At 42.2% G+C, this 9,377-nt stretch overlaps 1 protein-coding gene across 1 annotated transcript; it reads right to left on the reverse strand.

The window, feature by feature from the left end:
* Nucleotides 1-2,166: 2,166 nt before the first annotated feature.
* Nucleotides 2,167-9,377, reverse strand: pks1 (polyketide synthase 1). Its single transcript, XM_041968288.1, has 6 exons — nt 9,317-9,377; nt 9,085-9,238; nt 8,843-9,003; nt 8,548-8,751; nt 8,278-8,459; nt 2,167-7,596 (listed from the first exon to the last, which is right to left on the reverse strand). The coding sequence occupies exons 1-6, from the start codon at nt 9,375-9,377 to the stop codon at nt 2,167-2,169; spliced, it is 6,192 nt and encodes a 2,063-aa protein (XP_041824222.1).

A 9,377-nucleotide genomic window follows, 5' to 3' on the forward strand; every position in this document is an offset into this window, starting at 1 on the left:
ATGCTGGATTGCCCAGATGGATGGAGGTCTGGACGTTTGGTGGATGGCCACCATGTCCCAACAAGCAGTGTTGGGAAAGTTAAATTTCTACATGAACTAGTTCAAAGTTCAGTTCACACGTTTTTAAAATGAACTAATTCAGTTCATAATTCAAATTTTTGAACTACGTTTAAAGTTCTAAAGATGAACTAGTTCATAGTTCTTTTTTTCTAATATGTTGCTGCAAGCTAATACTGGCATTTTCCTGTTACCACCCCTTCAGTCCACGCTTGTCCTGCAGCTTTCACTCCTACAGAAACATGAGGAAAAACTCGTCTGAATGGTCTTTTTTTAATGAGGAATTATTAAACTATCTGGGGTAGGAAACAAAGGACGTACCTCAAAGTGCAAATCATTTAAACATTATTTATATTTTCATTAAGTCACTTTTCAACTTTTTGTGAACGTATTATTTCTGACTTGTTTATACAAAGAAAATTTGTAAAACTTGGGTCATAAAAGTGCAACATTCAGCCCAAATGAAGAAGTAAAAAACATAACATCATGTGGGAGTTAAGCCATCCCACATGATACATTCAGCTCTAGTAACCAGGATTTAGTGGCAGTCATATTCTCTGCCAGTTAAATAATTGTGTGTTGGAGGCATTTTGTAGATTCTGTCACTTTCCATGTTTCCTGAAGGCAACTTGATAGAAGGAACACCTTTAGCCTCCTGTGTTCTGTGTCACCATAGACTGTGTATAAAAGATGGACGGAGCCTCAGAGACGTCACCTGTAGGTTTCTGAAGAGCTGAACTGAAGCTCATTGGGCGGTTCCCACTGTCGCCATCTTCACAGTGTCACACACGTCATCAATCCAAAAATGGGCAAAGAGGTGGCGCTGAGACGGGGACTGTGGAGGTGGGGATGGATGCTAAGAGCTAACCGAGCTAACCCGGTGCTAACGGTAACTTACCAGCTAATGGAAGTAGGCGGACTGAAGCTAAGGCACGCTGTTAGCCGGCTAAAAGCTGCGGTTGTACTACACTCTCCCTTCTTGCTGGGATATTGGATACCTGTCAATCAAAAAGACACGCCCCTATTTATACCGAATTTCAAGGTAAAATAACACTCAAAAATATTAAAAAAAAAATTCACCCCCTCACAGTTGTCATGAAGGTAAACTTGACGTATTAATCCTAAAATGCATTTTTGTACCAGGCTTTAAACATGTTTATTTCTGCTGTGAAGTTGGTCTTTTTAACATGGGAGTCTGTGGGGATTTGCTCTGTTTTGGAGCCCCTAGTGGATGAGGGATGAACTGCAGTTTTTTGCACTTCTGCATAGGCTTCACATTTTACCGGCCGAGGTTGACGCTTGGTTGTCACTCATGATTCGACACCCGTATCTTCCACGCCCACCACGCCTGATCAGGGCCAAAAGTTTAAAACTGAAAAACAGGAATCTGAAAGTTTAAAATAATAGTCTGAAGGTGAAATAAAAATTTGAAACTGTAAAAAAAAAGTTTCGACCTTTATTGGAAAAATCTGAATGTGAATAAAACCTGAAACTGAAACAAAAACATATCTCAAGCTTGAAACAATATATAACACTGAATATTTATAATTAAAGTTTCTTTAAAAATACAAACAATAAAACAACTGAAATTCAAATTGATATAAATATTTGACGCATTTTATTTTTATTTTTAATCCAATTATTTGTTTTTCAAAGTTCACAGTAAAAGCACGACTTTCATTTTCAACTTACATTTTTTTCACTTTCAAATATTTCTTTCAAATGAACAAACATTGTGTCCCTAATTTAGCTCCATAATTTTAACATAAAACATCAAGCTAAGAGGAAAATAAAGGTGATAGATAAAAATAAAAAAATAAAGCTGGAGTCAGAAAACTAGCTAATATTGTACATTTGCCACTGTTGGCAAATCTCACACCAGATGTTTAGTTTTACAAGCCAGCTGTGGGGCAAACCTCCAGTGAACATGTTCCAGTAGTTGTAAACATCTTGTTATTGCCTGAATGTTGGTTGATTTTTTCTAATAATCAGAATTGTTAAGCTTGTGGCAACATTTTATTGTTTCTATTATATGAATCGGCCTCTATGTTGCCATCATTTTGCACAAATTGCTTCACTTTTGTAATAAAATACATGTAAGGCATGGTATTACCCAGTGTTCAGGACAACATTCTCTAAATTGGCAATTGTACTGTTGGGATCCAGTAACAGAACCAAAGGTACATTTACTCCTGTTTCCTGGAAAATCCTGTTCTGTAAAGTCATGGCTAACATGGAGTCTATCCCCAGTGCACACAGAGAAGAGTCATCATCCAGTTCAGCTGGACTCACATTGAGTATGTCACTGACAATCGTCCTCACACTCTCATGTGAGGAAGACAAATGTTGAACATTGACTTCATTGTGTATTTCATCTTTGAGTTCTGCTTCCATTAAAGCTGACAGTCGCTCCTTGAGAGATGCATTTTGTGAAAGAACATGGATTTTCAGATTACTAAAGTTGAATTTGCATATTACTTGTTGCGGCCTGTTCATTAAAAGGCACTTTTTAAGCATCTGATGAATTTCCTGCACACCCAAAATCATCATCCCCTTGGTCTCCAAGAACTGTTGGAAGTGGTTTTTGTTCAGCAGCAGACCGAGGTTCAAAGGACCCCAGTTGATGGACTGTCCAGCAAGCCCAAGGTTTCTCCGGAAATGACAGAATGCATCAAGGAAAGAATTGGCTGCTGCATAGTTACACTGTGAGGTGTTGCCTATGAACGATGAGATGGAAGAATAGCACACAAAGAAATCAAGCTTGCTGTGAAGTGTTGCAAAGTGGAGATTAAGAGCACCGCTGACTTTGGGCTGCAGCACCTTCCTGAAAAGAGACTCGTCAAGGGATTCAATCAGTGCGTCGTGTAGCACTGCAGCACTGTGGAAAACTCCTTTAATAGAACAAGTTGGAAACCGTTTTCCAATGTTGGAGACGGCATCAACCACCTGTGTCGACACAGACACATCACACTGGATGTTAGTGATTGCAACCTTGCATCTTTTCTGGAGGAGATCCATTTCAAGCTGCATTTCCTCAGATGGAAAACTTCTCGACAGGGTTGCAATGCAGCCTCCACCATTGTGGGCAATAAACTTGACGGTCTCAAATCCCAAACCAGAGATGCCTCCACTTACAATATAAACACAGTTCTGTTTAAAGAGCTGTCTGGGCCTTCGAAGCAAAGGGATGTCTAATTCTGCATGTCCTCCATGGTCTAATACAACTTGCGGCACTGTTGTTGTGGTGAAATAGGACTCAGGCTCTTTTACCTGGTGCAGCTCTCCTCTCAGAGGCAGCGATGATGCACCAAACCCTAATGACAGTAGCCAGCTGGAGATATCTCTGTTTTGTGCTTGCAGATTAGCTCTGTGGAGAACATTGGTCACATCAAGCTTATGAATGTGTTCATTCTTAAATGCAAAGAGGCTTGCAGAGGGTGACATGTAACTGCTGCACACAAAGATAACATGTTTCTCAAGTCCAGCACTGTCGTACACCTCCTGGCAGGAGGGGTCAAATGGGGGCAGGAAAACAAAAGCATCGAAATGTGGAAGTTCCCTTGTGAAATGTAGCCGAGAGGAAACATTCCAGCCTGACCTGCTCGCTGTGAGAGACAAAACTTTCATCAGGGCAGAAGCTGGGTTTGAGGAGATAATTGCCAACTTCTTGCGCTGGATTTTAACATCAGGCAGAAGTCTCTGCAGGATCTCCCATGCTAGGATGAAGTAAGACACACATGGCGTTTCTTTGAAGAACGGTAGTGTCTTTGTGCTGTAACATGCTGCTTCAGGAATCGTGACAGTTACTGTTGCAGTAACTGGATAACATGATGCAACATGGTCTCCCACTCTTACAGTTTTAACATCTTTCCCAACAGCTGTGACAATGCCACTAAAATCTAAAGCCAAAAGCTTGTGATTCTGTGACACATACTTGGTCCAGTACATCGTTCTGCCAAAGTTCAAATGGGAAGTGCTGACAGGGAAGAAATCAGATGAATGCACACATACATTTGTGAGCTGAATTTTAACTGACTTCTTCTGGATAGGGTTTCTGTCAGGATCAGCAGGGATGGCAGATAGGTGGGCCATTTTGTATGGATCAGAGGTCTGCAAGACAAAGTCTCCTAGATGCACAGTGTGTGCCTCACCATCACATAAATCCTCGTCTTTCACTGGGGTCTTAGCTATTTTTGTTGCTAACACCTGCCCTTTACTGATCCTCACTTCCTGCTGTTGGCAAGTTTTAACCACATGAACCAGCGTTTGAATGTCTTCATTGGTCACAGAAGCGAGGTCAATCAGCTGAAAACAAAGATCCGGCATCTCTGCTGCGCAAGCCCTTGTCAAACCACAAAGCACAAAACCAGGACTGACATGGTCCACAGTCATTTCTGTAGATCTGTAAGTTATGACCCTAACAGTGCAGCAGCATCTGCTCTCTTTGACAGCTAAAACAATCCAGCGAAATGTCTCACAGCAGGTGACCAAGCAGTCCAGCATCTTCTCAGATGATAAGTGACTGAGGTCCTCTACACCCCAAATGAAGAGAACATCCCTCAGATCCTCCTTGTGTCTCAGTGAGCTGATCACCAAATTTTGAACTTGGTCTGCTGACATCTCTGTGCTTTCCACGATGACTGACTCTGGGCTTATGTTTGGTCCCAGCCTTGTTGCAATCCCGAGTTTATCTTTGAAAACAATTGCTTTCAGTTGACGATTTTGCAAATCCTTTTCATTTGCAATTGCATATATTTCATTGTGAAAGAATGGCAACTGGGCAACATTTGAGCAGCAGTCCAAAAAGGAAATCCTCGCCCCTTTAATCTCCACCAGTACTTTCCCCTCTATTGACGCAAAACAACCACAAACGTCAAGGAAGTCTGGGCTTTCCTTAGTTGCCTGCAAGTACATAACCATTTCCTCCTGCAGGGGTCCTGAAATAGCTATAGCTGCGATACCTGAAGGGAATCCCTGTTTTCCTGCCAGCTGACCCATTGCTACCACAGCAGTCATCTGCATGAAATAATCCAGCAGCACAGGGTGAAGGAAATATTCATGAAGACATTTCAGAACTTCAGAAGGGACTTGAAAAGTTGTCACAGCTTCCTTGAATTCATTCCCCAAACGCACATCATCCAGCTGCTTGAAAAGTGGACCATACTCAAATCCTGCATGAGAGAGAACTGAATAAATTTCCCGTCTTGTCATAACTAAGTTGCACCTTTGGAAGATCACATTAGGACAAATGGTTGCTTCCTCTAACATCTGCTGCTGATCTGTACAGCTGTATGTGCCAGAGGTGAGTGTTGCAACAGCAGACAGTATTTTAAATGACGCCGGTTTGCCTGAATGATCTAATGTGACCTTCAGCTGCTGGCAGCTTGAGTTCAGAGTAAGCACGTTCTCAAATGCAACACTGAGACAGAGCTGGGAAACTGGTTTCTTTGGTTGCAGACTTGCCATCACAGCAGCATAAGCTAATTCCACGTAGAAAGCACCAGGCACGATGGCAACACCGTTGTTTTTATGCTCCCAAAGATAAGGTGCAGTCTCCAATGAGATGTTGCACACAAATTCTGTGTTATTCTGCCTTGTTTGGGTTATGAGTGCATGGTGAGAGAAAATGGATGATCCACTGTCTTTTCTCAAATCTTCAAAACTGACATCCTTCTTTGTGCTGTCAAACTGATAAACAGGAAGAGCTGTGGGTAATGTCTCACACCCCCTGTAGACCTGATTCCAGTCTATATCAAGACCAAGTTCAAACAGTTTGGCCACAGTCAAGGAGATAGTGTCACAATCTTTCTCTGTGTGGACAGAAGAAAGAACTGTAATATCATTTCCAAGACTCTCCTGTATGTACCTTTGAAGAGCCCGTCGAGGTCCAATCTCCACAAAGACCACGTTTCTGTTAGACTGCTTATCTTTGATGGCAGCACGAAGCGCTCGCTCAAACAAGACGGGCTTTCGGACATTCTTTGCCCAATATCTTCCTGAGCTGAAGTCACCATGTGAATACCTCTCTCCAGTCACTGTTGAATAAATCTCACACTCCATGTTGTTGCAGTCCAAAAGGCCTATACTTCTCTCAATGTCGTCAAGAACTGGATCCATCATATGGCTATGATAAGCTGCTGGAACATCTAAGTGATGAAGGAAGAGATTCTTATCAGGAAAAAGGAGCTTCAGCTTCTCATGGAAGGTGCCTACAGCATCTGCATCTCCTGACAGAGTGCATGACTGAGGGCTGTTGACAGCAGCTACATTAATCTTCCCGGAGAAGAGAGAAAGAACCTCGAAAACTTTTTCTACAGCCAAATTGCTGACCACAAGCATTTTCCCACCTGTGACTTTGCTCTGAAGAGTGCTCCGATGGAAACACACCTTCACCGCATCCTCAAGGGACAAGAGGCCTGAGCAGTGAGCAGCAGCGATCTCACCTACGGAATGACCGAGCACAGTGTGGGGTTTGACTCCCCAGTTCTTCAGCAGAGTGGAGATGCCAACTTGAACCGCCAAAAGAAGAGGCTGGACAACATCTGGCTGGCTGAAGTCACCATCACTGGACTCACCAGCAAGCCACTGACTGATACGGATATCTTTATAACTCTGAAAGATGCTCTCAATTTCTTTGACTTTTTCTCTGAAACCAGGAACCTCCATCATGAGCTGCTTGCACATCCCTCTGTAGGAAACCCCATTTCCACAAAACACAAAGACCACCTTTACATCAGACCTTACTGGCTCAGCCTTTGTCTTCAGTGCTGATGTGAGCTGGTGTTTAAAATCTGAAAGGGAAGAGGTTGAAAAGGCTTTCCTATATTTATGTTTGCAATGACTCCTCCTACATGCTGAGGTGTATGAGAGTGCCTGCAGGTCTACTGCTCCATCGCTGCAGAGTCTTTGGTAGGTGTCAGTGATGGTCAGGATCAGTGACTTTTCAGAGGCTGCAGATAATAGAAATATTTTTGGCCAGATTTTTATGGGATCTGATGTGTGATTGTACTCTCTTAAAGTCACATGTGCATTTGTGCCCCCAAACCCAAAGCTGTTGACCCCAGCTACCCTTCCCAGTGGCCCGTTTGACTCCCATCTTTCAGCTTTTGTAGGAATTTTTAGACTCAAAGCTTTTACGTCTACACTTGCACTGTCTTCAGAGTAGAAAACTGAGGGAACGATGGTCTTGTGCTTCATCATCAGGAGTACCTTGATGAGTCCGGCCACTCCGGCTGCAGATTCTGTATGTCCGATGTTGCCCTTCAGAGACCCCATAAGTAGTACCCCTAAGTCTGGAGGTCTGGCTTTAGCAATGACATTGGAGATGCTTCCTGCCTCTGTTGGGTCTCCAACTGGGGTTCCAGTCCCGTGTGCTTCTATATACTGGACATTTGCGATGTCAGTGTCTGAATAGACCTGTCGCAGCAGCTCTTCTTGTTGCATCATGGAGGGTTTGGTGATTGGAGTCACAGAGCGCCCGTCTTGGTTGACTGCAGTTTTGCTGATGATGCCCCATATTTTGTTGTGGTCTTTGATGGCCTTTGATAGAAAATAAGAAACTATGAGCAGGTTTACCAGTATCTCTGCTCTGTACAACTTATGTGTCCCTATGAAATTATACCAGGACAACCTTTGTAAAAATTAACAAGACCACTTTCATGAATAGTATAGGATCTTTCAAAAATCCAAAGTCTCTATTTTAAAATCTTTTAAATGATGAATTTTAAAAAGCTAAAAACATATATGAGCCATAAGATAATTTACAACCATGTATACAACCTAGTCTATATGAATAACAAGAATTTACTTTATTATTTTAGAAATGAATATTTTCTGGTTTCTACTTTGGTTTCTACTTTCTTGCAGCCACACTTTAACCCTGAAACTCTGTAACTAACTCCTATTTGACAATATAAAAAAGAAAAGAAATGTAGAAGGTGATTTACATAACTGTTTGTGTTGAATCTTAACATTCTTTAATGTAAGTTACTGTTTATACTTCATCCTCCTGTTTTGAAACTGTAATGCAGAATAATTGAAACACTAGTAGTTGGGTTAAAAAAAATCCAGATTATTATATAACCTAATTTAATTTTTGATGAATAAAAGATGTTATTTCCCGTCATTTGTATTGATTATTTAGGAAAAATCACAAAAACAGATGTTAATAATTGGGAACACTGTAAAGGCCAATCAAAGGAGAACATAACATGGACTTACATGTTTGAGAGGTTTCAGGAGTACCACACCACAGCCCTCCCCTCTGCCGTAGCCATCTGCTCTGATGGAGAAGGGCTTACTGGTTCCTTCAGGTGAGATCATCTTTGCCTTGCTGAGCGCTACAAACACTCTTGGCTCTATTATACAGTTCACCCCTCCACATACCGCCATCTCACAGTCTCCTAGTGGACAGACAAAAATAAAATGAGCAATTCTGAAAATATATAAATGATGAAATAGTCAACTTTCTTCCTAACGAACAGATCTAACCTTGCTTTATAGCATGGCAGGCTACATGTAGAGCCACCAAAGATGAGGAACAGGCGCTGTCAATGGCAAACGAAGGGCCAGTGAGGTTGAAGGTGAAAGAAATTCTGTTGGCCGCGACACTCATGGCCGTCCCGGTGCCGTTGTAATGGGTAACTGTGCCAGGACTGTCATTTCTGAGCATTTCGTAGTCCCTGTTCATGAGACCTGCAGCAGAACAATCCAAGCAGAGCAAGTCGCAAACAAAGTGTCAGGAAATTGTTCTTGTTATTTTAAATGTAATGTCTGAGAGGAGCACCTATGTAAACGCCAGTTCTGCTTCCACTGATGCTTTCCATGGCTATTCCTGCATCTTCTAACGACCTGTATGTGCACTGCAGCAGGAGCTTCTGCTGAGGATCCATAAAGTCAGCCTCCACCTCAGTGATACCAAAAAACCTGTGATCAAACTCATTCAACCTAGAACATATAGAAAAAAAAATCACACCTCTAGCATAAGGAAAATAACATCAGACCAGCCTGAACCCAAATACAGCTTACCCCTCTACAAGAGCTGCTTTGGCTGTCAGCATCTTTCCAGGTTTGCTGACATCAGCATCATACCAAAAAGTGGTGTCAAACCTCTGAGCTGGAATATCCACCACACAGTTCCTCCCCTCCAGCAGGACCCTCCACAAACTGTCCAACCCCTCACCTACAATGAAATAAAATCCCAAACCATCATTTAACTAAAACAACTGGATAAAACTCTGCAGCTGTGTCAGAATCAAACCTCCAGGGAAACTGCATCCAATCCCAATAACAGCTACATCATCCTCTGTGTCCTCCATCAT

This window comes from Melanotaenia boesemani, chromosome 18 (assembly GCF_017639745.1).
Source record: "Melanotaenia boesemani isolate fMelBoe1 chromosome 18, fMelBoe1.pri, whole genome shotgun sequence".
Lineage (NCBI taxonomy): Eukaryota > Metazoa > Chordata > Actinopteri > Atheriniformes > Melanotaeniidae > Melanotaenia > Melanotaenia boesemani.

What these genes read in the sequence shown, in the direction of transcription:
- pks1 (XM_041968288.1), bottom strand. Translation starts at nt 9,377, where the DNA reads ATGATGGAGGACACAGAGGATGATGTAGCTGTTATTGGGATTGGATGC. An exon ending in TGGATGCAGTTTCCCTGGAG is followed by an intron (nt 9,239 to 9,316) that starts GTTTGATTCTGA and finishes ATTTCATTGTAG; the next exon opens with GTGAGGGGTTGGACAGTTTG. An exon ending in TCCTGAAACCTCTCAAACAT is followed by an intron (nt 7,597 to 8,277) that starts GTAAGTCCATGT and finishes TTTCTATCAAAG; the next exon opens with GCCATCAAAGACCACAACAA.